Genomic DNA, 15,130 nt, shown 5'->3' on the forward strand with positions numbered 1-15,130 from the left:
ATTTTGCTGCGAAGAGACAGAATCATTAGATCATTTGTTTTGGTACTGTCCATATGTAGCTTGTTTTTGGTCGCAGGTTCAGGAATGGCTGAAGAATTGCAACATTCACCTGGAGCTAACTTTGCAAATAGCACTGCTGGGTGATTTGAAAAGTAATAGTCAATCGATCAATAATCTAATACTTTTAGCAAAAATGTTTCTTTAATTGACAATCTGTAGAAACTGAGAATAGAAAGGTTCAGAACGTTTGTGAAACATCACAGCACAGTTGAAAAATATATGGCAAATAGAAATCAAAACTGGATGGTCTTCAGAGATAGATGGGAGGGGTTGAGGGTAGTTAAAGGATGAAAAAAATAATAATGAAAAAGGATAACTATTGTAAAATATATTGTGTATACAGTGCATTCGGAAAGTATTCAGACCGCTTAATAATGACAAAGCAAAAACAGGTTTTTAGAAATTTCTGCGAATGTATTAAAAATAAAAAAATATCTTATTTACATTAGTATTCAGACCCTTTGCTATGAGACTCGAAATTGAGCTCAGGTGCATCCTGTTTCCATTGATCATCCTTGAGATGTTTCTACAACTTGATTGGAGTCCACCTGTGGTAAATGCAATTGATTGGACATGATTTGAAAAGGCACACCTGTCGATATAAGGTCCCACAGTTGACAGTGTGTGTCAGAGCAAAAACTAAGCCATGAGGTCAAAGGAATTGTCCGTAGAGCTCCGTGACAGGATTGTGTTGTGGCACAGATCTGGGGAAGGGTACCGAAACATTTCTGCAGCATTGAAGGTCCCTAAGAATACTGTGGCCTCCATCATTCTTAAATGGAAGAAGTTTGGAACCACCAAGACCCTTCCTAGAACTGGCCGCCCTGCCAAACTGAGCAATCTGGGGAGAAGGGCATTGGTCAGGGAGGTGACCAAGAACCCGATGGTCACTCTGACAGAGCTCCAGAGTTCCTCTGTGGAGATGGGAGAACCTTCCAGAAGGACAACCATCTTTGCAGTACTCCATCTATCAGGCCTTTATTGAAGAGTGGCCAGACGGAAGCCACTCCTCAGTAAAAGGCACATGACAGCCCACTTGGAGTTTGCCAAAAAGCACTTAAAGGACTCTGACCATGAGAAACAAGATTCTCTGGTCTGATGAAACCAAGATTGAACTCTTTGGCCTCTATGCCAAGCGTCATGTCTGGAGGAAACCTGGCACCATCCCTACGGTGAAGCATGGTGGTGGCAGCATCTTGCTGTGGGGATGTTTTTCAGCGGCAGGGACTGGGAGACCAGTCAGGATTGAGGGAAAGATGAAGGGAGCAAAGTACAGAGATCCTTGATGAAAACCTGCTCCAGAGTGCTCAGTACCTCAGACTGGGGTGAAGGTTCACCTTCCTGTTTCTGAATGTCCAGAGCCCGGACTTGAACCCGATCTAACATCTCTGGAGAGACCTGAAAATAGCTGTGCAGCGACGCTCCCCATCCAACCTGACAGAGCTTGAGAGGATCTGTAGAGAAGAATGGGAGAAACTCCCCAAATACAGGTGTGCCAAGCTTGTAGCGTCATACCCAAGAATACTCGAGGTTGTAATCGCTGCCAAAGGTGCTTCAACAAAGTACTGAGTAAAGGGTCTGAACACTTGTGTAAATGTTATATTTCAGTTTTTAATACATTTGCAAACATTTCCAAAAACCTGTTTTTGCTTTGTCATAATGGGGTATTGTGTGTGGAAAAAAGCAATTTAATCAATTTTAGAATAAGGCTGTAACGTAACAAAATGTGGAAAAAGTCAAGGGGTCTGAATACTTTCCAAATGCGCTGTAGTATGTATAAGCTGGAAGTAGAAGCCTAAGTGTTGTCCATTAGTTTACTCCAATTAGGGGAGGGGTGGAAAATAATAAATTAAGGAAAATATGTTAAATATATTTTTGTTTTATATATTTTTTTTTATGTATGGGGGATTGAAAATGATGCAGACAATTACATTGATGGAAGCTACAATCTATCTGCAATATTAAAGCTGACCCCCCCCCCCCCCCCCCAAAAAAAAAAACAACAACTGCTGTTAATGTGATGTAGAGCAAAATCTCTCTCAAAGATGTACATTCCATCTCAATATTGCACCTTGTATGAGGTATTTAAGCAGGTTGGAGATCAGGTTTGCTGTTGCTATGTCAATATTATTCTGTACAATTGTACAAATGAGGCTGTACTTATTTATTCTTCACTATGACCATTCTCTATGTATTGGCATGTTGCACTATTGTATTATTTCATATAATAATATAATATGCCATTTAGCAGACGCTTTTATCCAAAGCGACTTACAATCATGCGTGCATACATTTTTTGTGTATGGGTGGTCCCGGGGATCGAACCCACTACCTTGGCGTTACAAGCGCCGTGCTCTACCAGCTGAGCTACAGAGGACCACGAGTAAACATACTATTAAAGATGTGTTTAGAACATTGGATCAATCCACATGTGGGACCAACTCAACTGAAGCGATCAATACTTCAAAGGTTGAGCTGAGTAAATCTTTCCTTCTCCAGCCCCCCACTTGCACTGCAGGACACTGACCCTGTCCCCTATGAGGGACTCGCAAGCTCAACTCGTAGCCGATACTTAGGTTCCACACAGTCATTTACAAGGAAAATATACCTCAGGTAAGGCATTGTCAATTCATAATATTGTTAAGTAGGGTTTAGTTTGGTTGAAAGAGGTGATGCTATGTTCAAAGATTGCACGTATTTAGCAACAGGTATTTGTCAATGGCAAGCTGAATAAACAGATGGTAAATTCCAAGCTTCTCAACAGAAATGGTGTCTTCAAATTTACAACTTTATTTTTTTTACATTGTCGTGTGGTTCCTAGTTGCTATTTTAATCCCTTTCATATACAGTGGGGTCCAAAGTTATTGACACCCTTGATAAAGATTAGCAATAATGACTGTATAAAATAAATAATTCAAATACTGAGCTATATTGTGTCCTAAAATAATTGGCAAATTATTTTATACTAATACAATTGCTCAGAGAAAGATTTTGTTTAACAAGTAATAGTTTTCTTTCTCTAAAAGCTAGGGGTCAAAATTATTAACACTCCTAAAGATTCATATAAATTAAGTAGTCAAAGGTTTTGTATTTGGTTCCATTTTCCTAGCACGCAATGACTACATCAAGTTTGTGACTCTCCAAACTTGTTGGATGCATTTGCAGTTCGTTTTGGTTGTGTTTCTGATTATTTTGTGCCTAAAAGAAATGAATGGTAAATAATGTATTTTCATTTTACAGTCACTTTAATTGTAAATAAGAATAGAATATGTTTAAAAATGTGGATGCTACCATGACCACTGTACATACTTACATGGTACTCTTGAGTTATGAATTTCATTAAAAGGAGAGGTTTTACTGACATCCAATTTTTTTACAGGTGCTGGACAAAAAGATTATCCACTTTAAAGAAAAAAGTGCTTCTAATAAGGTGATAACATAACATAACCTAAACTTTATTAAAATATATCGTACTGGGAGAGCAAACTGAGTGGAAACTCTTTAAAATGATGAATTTCCCCAAATCTTAAGTTGAGATAGCCCCAGTGTGTGCTTTGTTATTTTTTGTAAGTTGTGTTTCCCTACGTTACAACGGCCTCCCACTAGGCAAAGAGACAGTTGAACTTTGGAAGTTACTTTCAGTAGTGTTGTTGGTTAGAATGTGTGCTGCAGTGGCGGCTGGTGACTTAAAAAGGAAGGGTTTGAAGGTTGAAAGTTATTTTGAATTTGTTCTAGTTAAGCCAATGGTATGACATGCTTTTATTGGAATGATATTGTTTTTAACGTTTCCTAAAAATGTAGGACATCCCTCTCCTCCCTGAAGGAGCCTCCTCTGGTTTGTAGCAGTATTTCAAGGTTGCTTAAAACAATAGATGTGTATACAGTACCATACTGTAGCCTATACCAACGCTAGTCCTTGTGAGCTGCAGTGTCTGCTAGTTCCCCCTTACCCCGGTGCTTCATTGATCCTTTCATGCCATCGGTTGGCCAGAGAGTCCACAGAGACAGCTGGTTTCCCAAGTCTAAATTAGCCTGTGACCAATGACCAAAGGAGTTGAATAAACCTCCTATAACCTGACCCAGACACCTTCTCACCTCTCCCCCCAGGATGAGGTTGTCCAAATTTGTGTGGACTTTGGGGCTGCTCCTCGCCTTGCTGTCAACCTCCCAGGCGTTCAATGACTTTTGCCATGCCAAGCCCAAAGATGTGCCCCTGGAGCCCAGGTGCGTCTACCGCAGCCCCGAGGACGAAGCCTTGACAGCGGATGCTAAGCCGGAGAAAGTCCCTGAGAACACCAATCCCCGGGTGTGGGAGCTGTCCAAGGCGAACAGTCGCTTCGCCCTGTCCTTGTTCAAGCAGCTAGCCAAGGGCAAACCCAGCGAGGCCAACATCTTCATGTCCCCTATCAGCATATCCACAGCCTTCGCCATGACCAAACTGGGTGCCTGCAACAACACGCTCAAACAGATTATGAATGTAAGGGGCCTGAAGCGTAATATGTGTGTGGCAAGCTTTTGTACATTCACTTCTGCCAAAACAGTACACAGTCACTCACCCTTTTCGATAAATTGAAACAGTCTAACCAGGTCTAGTGTCTTGAAGCTGCCTAGGCTAGGTAGTGCTAGACAACTTATTTCGCCAATTAGCTTCAGCCGGCTGGTCTGCGACCATGGAAAAGTGGGTTTGTCATTGGATAGCCTATCTCTGGGGCTAGTTAGGGACCATCAATAAATTACACAATGTAAATGAGACAGTATTTTCATGTTGCACATCTTTTAGTTGTCTCATTAAATGCTTTCAATATTTGTATATGAATTTCTACAATTTATAGTTTGTTTGAGGTTTGTAAGTCATTGAAATTTGGAGCTATTGACCTTGACAAATTTATCATGGGCATTAAGATCGGGTCACGTGCAGCTGCGCTCCAAATTGAGGATTACTTGGGTGCTGCCAGCATTTTTTTCATACACATTAGGCAGGAGGAAGTTAGAAATTTGGGTTTTCTGTCAATTAACATGTTCACGCGGTCTGTCTTGCTCTTTCTTCTTCGGTAAAAAATTTTATGAATAGCCACAACCAATAACAGCTCAGGCCTGCCAATGTCTGACCTCTGTCTCAATCTCAATTCAGGTGTTTGAGTTTGACACAATCAAAGAGAAGACTTCGGACCAAGTGCATTTCTTCTTCGCCAAGCTAAACTGTCGCCTGTACCGCAAGAAAGACAAGACAACAGAGCTGATCTCAGCCAACCGTCTTTTCGGAGAAAAGTCTCTGGCATTCAGTGAGACTTACCAGAATATCAGTGAGCTGGTGTATGGTGCCAAACTCATGCCACTCAATTTCAAGGTAATTCCCTCTTGCATTTTCCATTGCCTACTGCTTAATTTGGCCTTATCACACCACAAATAGCATGTGATATTATACACTCTTTAATAACAATTACTGTGTGTACAAGAGTTACTATTATGGACCAGAGTTAAGTAATCAATTATATGTACTGAGGTTGAGTATTGCTACATGTTATTTATCTGAAGGTACTGCACAGTGTTGAGTAATTAAATTCCAGAGTTACCAAAGTAGTTCTAGGCATGTGACATGTTAGAAGTGCAATTCTGTGAACATGGGCTTTTAGGAGAAGCCAGAGCTGTCACGGGTGACCATCAACGATTGGATCGCAAACAAGACGGAAAACAGGATTCAGAACACTTTGCCGGAGGGATCGCTGAACTCCGACACTGTGCTGGTCCTGGTTAACACCATCTATTTCAAGGTGTGTTGAGTATATTTTTCTCATACATTTTGTGTTCTGCGCTGCCTATGGATGGACAGGCCAAAACAAGTTTAATTTTGGCCACCACCCAGGAACCCATTGCCTTTCATTCAACTGTCGCCTTCTTTTCTGCTATCTCACAGGGTCAGTGGAAAAGCAAATTCGACAAAGAGAACGGCTTCAAGGCTGACTTCTACGTGAGTAAGTCCAAGACGTGCCCAGTGTCCATGATGTACCAGGAGACCAAGTTTCGCTACGGCAGGTTCACTGAAGACAAGGTGCAGGTGCTGGAGCTGCCGTACCGCGGAGAGGACATCACAATGGTGCTGATCCTACCTCTCAAAGACACACCCCTGTCTGAGGTGGGTCCTGGGTGCCTACTGTCGTCATTTACACTGTTCACTGACAATTATATTGTACTCCCAAGGTTATTCATGTTTTAGTCATATGCTATTCATGACACATTAGATAACTTCAACTCATCCACCATACCACCAATCACACTGAACATCTGCTGTTGTTGTAAGGTGGAGGAGAACCTGGGCTTGAAGAAGCTGACTGGCTGGCTGGATAACATGAGGGAGACCACAGTGTCGGTGCAGCTGCCACGCTTCCGCATCGAAGACAGCTTCAGTCTGAAGGAGAAACTTCAGGCCATGGGGCTCGAGGACCTCTTCAGCCCCATGGACGCCAGCCTTCCAGGCATCCTGGAAGATGAGGCGAATAATCTGTACATTTCAGATGCATTCCATAAAGCATTCCTAGAGGTATGTACAGGATCCATAAGGATCATCACTTAAAGTAGTTGAAAAAACTGTAATTTGTTAACAGATCAAATGTGCATCAGGAGAGGCACTACGCCTAATCAGACAAGCATAAAATATAATTGTTTAACTTCATTAAATCAATGAAGATCATACACTTTCAAACCATTTGTGTCCAGTAACTTAAGAAATAAACGAACAACTGTTGCAGGTGAATGAGGAAGGCAGTAAGGTGGTTGCTGCTACAGCTGTAGTGGCCGTTGGCCGCTCCATCAACTTAAACAAGGAGGTCTTTGTGGCCAACCGGCCCTTCCTCCTGTTCATCCGAGAGTCCACCATCAACACCATGGTGTTCACCGGCCGAGTGGCTGACCCCTGTGATCCCTGATCTCACACACTATTCACACACCAACCTCAGATTCGTCATTCATGTCATGTAACTGCCTATTTCTGATCTCGGTATCAATCTAAAATAAACCAAATGGGATGGACAGTGGACCACTTTGTGATGTATTTAAGAGTGAGTACTTTTTTATGTAAATCTGTCAAATGAGTAATTGATTAAGTATCTGTTGGTTGGTGAAAGGACCATCCTTAAAATGACACTTTTAAATAAACACTCAAAAGGCATACATACAGGTACACATCCTTTCACACATGTACTCATCCTGTCATGTAAGCAAACTGCTAAATCTGACCTTATTAGAAATAAAACCAGCCAATCACAGTAACACTTAAAGTGCTTTATTTCCTTTGAAGAGAATATACTTTAATAATGAAAATGATATAGTGGTTATTGTGAAGTAACCCTTTTTCACATTATCAAAATCAATAAACAAATCAACCTTTGGCCTTGCAAATGACCCCAAGCGATAAACCAAACCCTCTTCATACCACCAACCCAAAGCATGACCCTTTACAGTATAATCAAGAAATGCTGTTTCTCTTTCAGGAACAGGACCATGCAAAAAAAAAAAGGAACTTCACATATAACCTGCAAGGTCTTGCAAGACCACAGCTGGTTTTGTACATTTCTTGACAGGGAAAATGTAAAATATTGTAATTTAATATATTCCATTTCCTTTGAGATATTCTTTGTTAATGAATATATTTTTAACGTCAAATAATATTTTGCGTTAAGAATTAAATATTTTAGGCAATTAATTACATAGCTTAACAATTAGTTGGAGTAAGCATTTTGCAGTCAAAATCATATTGGATATACTGTATGTATGCATTTGTATATAGACATTTCACACAAGACAACTGTAATAAAGAGAAACCTCTAATAAGACACGAGACCTTAATGAATCAGCAAGACAAAGACATAATAGCACAAAATGTAGAATATATTAAATGTCACCTAATAAATCCTTATTTGGCATGTTTTGGAGCAAATATATTGATAAAGAAACTTTCCCAAGTTTGGCATTGAAAACCTATGACAAAGATGACATGCATTGATGCTAAATAGGGCCTCAGCTTGACCATTCATTCAAGTAACTGAAATGTTTGGATTCCTGATTTTGACATCTTAACATTTTTAGCTAGATGTTGTTTTTCACAGTTGGACAGATGGGTCAAAACAGAACTTTTCAGAACAGTACTTAAATAAACGATATGTATTATTGACACCCTCTCACTAGCTTAGTAAGAATCTTCACAAGACATACCGAGGTAAGTGGAGACGATGGAAACCTGTTTGCTGAAACTGGAGAGCCTACACAAGATGGCTTGTTCCTGTCATCGATCCACATTCAGCAGTAACAATACATATACAAGGGTTCAATAATCATATTTACACTGCAAATACACATTTGTCTTCTGCGCAGTTAAAGCTTATTAAAAAAGTAACAAAGGCCATTTTAATTATAAGCAATAGACAAAGAAAACAGCATGACACAATCAATCTCGGTCAAATCCCAAAAAAGGCCTGGGAGTACTATTCAAACTAAATTGAAATCTGGCAAACCCAGTACCTGGTGGAAAAAATATTGTAAAACCAAACATTTAACAAAATGAGTTGTTCTTTTTCATATAGTAATTGTTTAAAAATCTAATCTTTTTTTTGGTACACATTATAATGCAGGAACACTTTTCTATCTGGATTCCAGGTTTGCCGGCATCAAGGTTTGTAATGTAATCTCTAAGATGATTGAAATCTACTGTATCTGAAAATCAACTGTCAATTCAAATGATTCCACTTTAGTCCTACTTTGGAATGCTATGTACGCACTGGAATGTTTTAATTCTAAGTCGGCACACACCCTGTAGCTCTCCAGGACCAAGGTTGGTGACCACTGGCTTAGAGGCATGATCTGTAAGCGTGACTCAAATTGTTTTGTAAAGAATCTTCATGCTGAAACCATAATACTGAGTATTAAAACTAGGGATGAATGATATGACTTCATATCAGTATAGGCCAAATATTCTGGACCAATATTGTATGGGGTTAAATCTGAGCTAAAATAAAATGACACTGTGCACTGGATAGATGCATTTGTTTCTAGGTGAAGATATGTTGGACCTTTACAAAACGTGCTCTTTTATAAATGATGAAAAAGGCCTTTTGATAAAGAGCTAGTTGTTGACAATTTCTGTAATGCCATTGTGTCCACGATGGCTGATACAATTTCTGTATCAGCCATCATGGACAAGACGATATTGGTTATTGACCAAGATTTTCCACCTAGCCTTTTGGAGGCCCTAAGCAACATTTTGTTGGGGGGCCTCCCCGCTTCGCATGCAAAACATTTTAGTGGACCCCTCTTGATGGCGTAGAGAGAAAAAAAACTTTTGAGTTAATTTCCTGCAATATTTGTTTTTGTTGCCATGGGGCGCAGAGAAAATGTTGCAGTTTTAAAGCAAGTTTGCTAGAATTCTACAACTTCTGCCATGTTAATATGATATCTGAGTGAGAGTGACTGACAAAATCAATGGGAGGCCCATGGGGATGTCCTTTGTGCCCGCTCAATAATTCGACCATGATTACTACAAGTTTAGATAGCTGGCTGGACTAACTTAACAATCTAAAAAATGTTAGCTGACATGGGCTAATTGAGTGAGTCAGTGACTGACATAAGAGGAAAAACTGCTGATGCACAACCAAATTTCGAAATTGTAAATTGAGACCCCAGCTGAGTTCCTAAAAACTCTAGCGGCTGGGGCCCTAAGCGACCGGCATCATTTCCACATTTGTGCATCCCTAGTTTCAATGTAAGATAATAGCTGAATTGCTACTGCCATAATGGCATTTTCATTTACACAAAATGTTTTATTAATACATGTATATTTAAGCTTTGCGCACTTGCTAAATTAAGCTTGCTTTAAGATATCACTGCAGTTAGCCCAAGCATGTTTTTACTCCATAATCTTAAATGTAACTTACAAAGAGAGTAAACTTAAAAACAGTAAACAAAAATACCTGATATTTGTTGTAACAAATGTTGACCTGTTTTTGTCTGACGAATCTAGACCGAGGTGTACTGTGGTGATGTGTAATGTATTCTCAATTCGGATAAGAAAAAACCAGTGGACAAATCAGTAGCTGTTTTTCACTTGCATACACCCATTCATAAAAACTCCTGTCACACCCACAAATGATTCACAGCTCTGTAAAACTAAAAGGGAAAAAAATAACAAACAGCCAATCCACTATGCTACCATTATATCTGTGTTCAACATCTTAGCAAGTTGTTTAGGTTATCTTTACTCTTATATAACAAATGTTTTTAAATATGCATATGCGATATATACCTTTTACATAATTCTTTAAAAATGCTATCCTTTCGAACCCCTCCTTTAAGTGCTTGGCATAGTTATTTTGGCCTCCATGCAAGGGAGGGAAATAAGTTCCTTGGCTTGTCCTCTCAATTCCATTGGTTGCCCGGATGCCTCCTCTTCTTACTGATTTCCAATGGAGCACACTCTACTGTAGCAAGCATGCAGGCTGAGTGTCTATCCTCTGGTGATGGGCCATCCATGGCAGTCAGTGAACTCCTGCTTTCTCGTGGGTGGTACTACAGTACAGTCTTATTTGTCTCCCTTCCTGCTCCTCCTTAGGACTCCCCTAATAGGGATACGAGTGTCCTCCATTACAAACTTGTCTCGTCTCTTACATCCTCTAGATACATTGTCAGAGTTAGATAAAAATGTTCCGAAGACACGTGCCTATGCGAAAAATATGTCACTTATAAAAAAAGTAGTTAACATTAACCACAACATAGAAAAATGAGAAAACAATTACATACTGTAAATTCTGCTGAGTGCATCGACCAATCTGCTTGGAGTAGAGCTGTATTGCGTAGTGATGTGTGAGAGGTAACTGAGTTTTATTGTAGCTTATCTGAGGTTAAAGACCATTGAGTTTCCTGTGCTAGTTGAAGAATGTAGAGATATGAGGTTTTAGCGGGTAAAATACAGATAGATTAAGAGTCCTCTTTTAAAAAGGCCTCTTTTACATTTGTCAATATCTTAACAATACATCTGTAAAATTGTTGTAGATTAAATAATGGTACACTTTTGAAAGCATTTAGCCATGTTGACCCTTGACATAAAATCGTCATAAGACGGACATCTGTCAAGAAGGTTGTGTTATTTTCATCATTGTACTTATTACTAGCAAATTAACCGTTTTTGGTTCACTGGGCCATATCTACTTTTCATGTGCAATTGCATTTCTTAAGCCATTCTGGCACTTAAAATGAGCATATATGAAGAGGAGTCTGATTATCTATTATTGACCCCCAACTGCTCAAGATTGTCTCAAGGCAAAAGGAAAACATGGAGAGTATGTATGTAGTTATTCTACTGGCACAGTGTTTTGGCAATATTAATACAATATGACCAAACTGTGACCAGTTCAACCTGTTATTTTTCTGCATTCTGAACCTGTAAATAGGTAATACAAAAGTATAAAACTGTAACATGGGAAAATAGACAAGTCAAATAAAGACCACGGCATTCAGTGTTGTATGAGGTTTTTGGAGTGTGTGGCATTTCTTCGTGTTAGCTTTATCTGTTCAGTTTGTATTGTGAAGGTAGATGTGGTTTAAAGCGGAAATATCACTTATAAATAACTATATAATACAAAGTGCCCTATCAAACTACTCTTTTGCATCATTCTGGAACTCCAGTCCCTGCTGTTCAGTTGAAAGGATTTGAAAAATGCTTATAAAAATAACACCCTGGATGGACTTGAAACCCTCTGAAATCACCTACTCCCTTTTCAGCCATTCCTTTGAAGCAACTTCAAGATATATTTTCTTTCCTCCCCTGGAAGGAGAGTACAAAATGACAGCCTAATTGCCCCCCCAAAACCTATACCTTCCTCCCATACCCCAACCATCTCCCTCCCTGGTCCACTGGGTCAATCAGGCCCAGTGGTGGAGACCGAGGCCTGGGCACCCTCTCCAAAAGAGGCCCCACCTCCACCTCCGCTGCTACCCCCCTCTGGCTCCTCCTGGCTGGGCGACCCCTCCTCATTCTGGGCCCCCCGGGAGGAGACTGTGGTGGTCTCTGGGGAGGCGCTGTGGGCCACCTCCTGAGGGGCACAGCCCGGGTGGTTCTTGCGGAAGTGCTGGTTGAGGATGGCCTGGAAGGGGAAGCTTTTGCCGCAGACGTGGCAATGGAAGGGCTTGTTTCCTGTGTGCTTGCGAATGTGGTACTCCAGCTGGTCCTTGCGGGTGTACTTCTTGCCGCAGATGCGACAAACGAAAGGTGTGATGCCCATGTGCAGCCGCATGTGGCGGTCCAGGCTGCCCTTCTGGTTGAAGGACTTGCAGCAGTAGATGCAGGTGAGCCGAGGGTTGTAGCGGAACCAGCGGTCACCTACCTGTTCACGCAGGTACTCCTCGTAACCACCCATGTCGAACACGGCCTGCTCCTCCCCCTGGGAAACAAACCACAGGACTAGCGATGTATGGTGGACTTGGGGAATGCATAGTGCTGACCACCAGGGTAGAATACCAGTCGATGAGGGTGACACATACCTGTGAGCTGGTGTGGCGCTGGTTGTCCGCTCTGCTGGGTGACTCACTCTTGGCTCTCTGTCTCTCGGCCATCACCACCACACTGCCAGTAGGACTAAACCTAACAGGATAGAGATACTGGATCCTTAAACCTCAGTTCGGTGAGCAGCTCCACCTTGCCATTTACCTTAGCACTCCATCTTCCATTAGTAATACATTTAGTAGGCTACTTTTGTATTGAATTTTCACTCAACCTTAAAATGTTACCCAAAGTGCTTTTATGAGGTACTTTGTACTGAATTTTACTTCAGTTTAAAACTTGCATGCACACTCTCCCTTTATATAAAGGCATAGATGAAGTGCCTGCTTCCCTGGAACTTGTACCCACCTCTCTGTCTCACTGAAGCTGCTGGAGGGCTGAGAGCTTTTGGCCCCCGTGACAAAACCCTCCTGCACCAACGAGCTGCGCCCGGACGTGTCGATCATCATGGCTACTCCCTCCTCCGCCCCGCTCCCTTCCTCCTGGTTATCGGCCCCAATCCACTCCTCCATCCTCTCAGTCTTTATCCTCAACCCGTCCACCACACGCACGGACTCCCCCTCTTCACCACCACTCCCTCTCTCCGACTCGGCCTCCACGTACCACTGGCCAGCCCGATTGATGCGCAGTATGGGCTCCTTCCCCAGCCTGTTGCCCACTCCCACCCCCCCAGTCAGCCCCCCTGGGCCCAACCCGCTGTGCTCCACCATCTGGGGGCTCATGGACTCCCCCGCTGGGCTTCCCACCTCCCGGATATCCAAGGCCCCTCCAGCACTGCTTCCTCGAGGCCCCAGAACCCTGGGGCTGCTGTGGCGCGGGCTGAGGGAGCGCGAGCCCCCTGATGTTCCTAATCCCCCTCCTCCTCTTCTGGCCTCCAAGCTCCCAGCCCCCCTATGGCCCCCTACGGCCCCCAGCTCCTCCTCCACATCCGCCAGACTGATCTTCAGATGGATGCCCTCCAGTATCTGCGTGCATCGGTCGATGATGTGCTGCATCTGCAGGAAGCTGGCGGCCGTCAGATAGCTGATGATGTCAGCCAGCTGCAGGCACAGCCTCCCAGTGTAGCAGAAGGAGAGGAGCTGCTCAAACACTGAGGGGTTGCGGATGACTGACAGGGATACGGTGCTCATCTGGCTCAGCGACATGTGGTCTCGGAAGTAAGGGGAGCTGGCAGCCAGCACCACCTTGTGAGCACGGAAGCTCTGGCCCTGCACGTTCACCACAATGTCGCACAGCCGCCCCTGCATACGCAGCTGGTTCAGGTGGGACAGCACAGAGTTGCTGAAGTCAGGGATGTCCAGTTGGATGCTGCCTGCTCGCTCCATGCTGCCTTGTATGATCCCTTATGGCTGTGCAGAGGGAAGGGACATGATAATAATGTTGAGATGATACAATATAATGAAAAATCACTTGTAATTTACTTCATGTACATACAGACCATTGACAAGTTGGAAATTAGTGGGCAGATATCTTGGAGATTAACTGTTTGATAGCCTAACTAAGAAAGTTTGCTTAGCAAAAGAGGACATAACTTTTCTTACCTTTTCGGAAATTAACCAGCAGCACTGTACCACGGGCACTGAAATGTTGCAATTAATGTATGTACTGCACCATCATATTAACTACTGTCTAAGCTATCTGGCTGGCTAACTTGCATAGAATATGGCATTAATTATAGCTTGCAATGGATTGTGCATTGTTGACAAATGGTGTGAGCTGACGTTGTTCTTGCACAGCGGTAACGCTCAAATACTATAACCGAGCCCTGGCCCTCTTTTTGGCCACTGTAACACTGCAGTACGGTGATGAGCAGAAGCCTAAACGAAGAATACACCCCAGCGTTGCTCGCGACAGGGAGGTGGCTAACGTTAGCCAGCTAGTTCAACGTCCATATAGCTAACAACAAAAACGGAGAAAGACAGAACACCGTACAACTTCTATGTCATAATGAACCGTCGTGATACAACTGCAGTACTGTTCCATATTTAATGTGTCTATGTGCACGTTAACTTACGTTCAATTTTATCTGCTCGGTTACTCCTTTCGCCACTCTCTCTCATTTTCCCATTTCATGATACCGCAATTTTGAGGGGAAAAGTGCATTTGCATCATGGGAAGTGGTATTCTCTTCTCATTGACAAGCCCTCAGATAACAGAGAAGAGGCTAGATAAAAGAACACCTCTTCCCAGAATGCATTACTTTGAAGTCAAACAAATGTTTATGGTGCTTGTAGTTCATTCATGTATTTTTTACTTGCAGTAGCTAAAGACAGTAAAAGTGCAGTAGACTATCTCTTCTTGCTTGGTAGGTTGTAAGTTGATTGATTGAAATTTGAGGATGTTGAAAATATCACTTTCATAACTTGACTTTATAATATAATGAGGGTTAATTTGAGTTAATAGTGCATAATCATGCAACTACGGACAGACAAATGTCCGTTTTGTCCATTTAAAACACTGCTCTTTCTTTCCCCTCACTATCTGCTTCCCCATCCATGTCTTTTAAATTAATGTCGCCCTGGATTG

At 42.1% G+C, this 15,130-nt stretch overlaps 2 protein-coding genes across 3 annotated transcripts; one reads left to right on the forward strand and one right to left on the reverse strand.

The window, feature by feature from the left end:
* Nucleotides 1-2,538: 2,538 nt before the first annotated feature.
* serpinc1 (serpin peptidase inhibitor, clade C (antithrombin), member 1) lies at nucleotides 2,539-7,091 on the forward strand. Of its 2 annotated transcripts, XM_084164275.1 has the most exons (8): nucleotides 2,540-2,673; nucleotides 3,440-3,490; nucleotides 4,168-4,537; nucleotides 5,192-5,407; nucleotides 5,694-5,831; nucleotides 5,975-6,193; nucleotides 6,359-6,598; nucleotides 6,807-7,091. In XM_084164275.1, exons 3-8 carry the CDS (start codon nucleotides 4,169-4,171, stop codon nucleotides 6,981-6,983), a joined length of 1,359 nt encoding a protein of 452 aa, XP_084020401.1. In that variant the 5' UTR covers nucleotides 2,540-2,673; nucleotides 3,440-3,490; nucleotide 4,168; the 3' UTR covers nucleotides 6,984-7,091. The 2 variants fall into 2 exon arrangements, with proteins under 2 accessions (XP_084020402.1, XP_084020401.1); XM_084164276.1 differs by lacking the exon at nucleotides 3,440-3,490 and having other exon boundaries at nucleotides 2,539-2,673.
* Nucleotides 7,092-7,323: 232 nt separating this feature from the next.
* Nucleotides 7,324-14,657, reverse strand: LOC311131338 (zinc finger and BTB domain-containing protein 37-like). Its single transcript, XM_084164274.1, has 4 exons — nucleotides 14,619-14,657; nucleotides 12,953-13,953; nucleotides 12,586-12,685; nucleotides 7,324-12,485 (listed from the first exon to the last, which is right to left on the reverse strand). Exons 2-4 carry the CDS (start codon nucleotides 13,927-13,929, stop codon nucleotides 11,964-11,966), a joined length of 1,599 nt encoding a protein of 532 aa, XP_084020400.1. The 5' UTR covers nucleotides 13,930-13,953; nucleotides 14,619-14,657; the 3' UTR covers nucleotides 7,324-11,963.
* Nucleotides 14,658-15,130: the final 473 nt, after the last annotated feature.

This window comes from Coregonus lavaretus (assembly GCF_964263955.1).
Source record: "Coregonus lavaretus genome assembly, chromosome: 6".
In the NCBI taxonomy this organism is placed as follows: domain Eukaryota; kingdom Metazoa; phylum Chordata; class Actinopteri; order Salmoniformes; family Salmonidae; genus Coregonus; species Coregonus lavaretus.

Bases quoted from the DNA above. Each gene is read 5' to 3' on its own strand.
- serpinc1 (XM_084164276.1), top strand. From the start codon at position 4,169: ATGAGGTTGTCCAAATTTGTGTGGACTTTGGGGCTGCTCCTCGCCTTG. The intron at 5,832-5,974 runs GTGTGTTGAGTA...GCTATCTCACAG, and splicing joins TTAACACCATCTATTTCAAG to GGTCAGTGGAAAAGCAAATT. The intron at 6,194-6,358 runs GTGGGTCCTGGG...TGTTGTTGTAAG, and splicing joins AAGACACACCCCTGTCTGAG to GTGGAGGAGAACCTGGGCTT.
- LOC311131338 (XM_084164274.1), bottom strand. From the start codon at position 13,929: ATGGAGCGAGCAGGCAGCATCCAACTGGACATCCCTGACTTCAGCAAC. The intron at 12,686-12,952 runs GTGGGTACAAGT...CTATCCTGTTAG, and splicing joins AGCTTCAGTGAGACAGAGAG to GTTTAGTCCTACTGGCAGTG. The intron at 12,486-12,585 runs GTATGTGTCACC...TTTGTTTCCCAG, and splicing joins AGCGCCACACCAGCTCACAG to GGGGAGGAGCAGGCCGTGTT.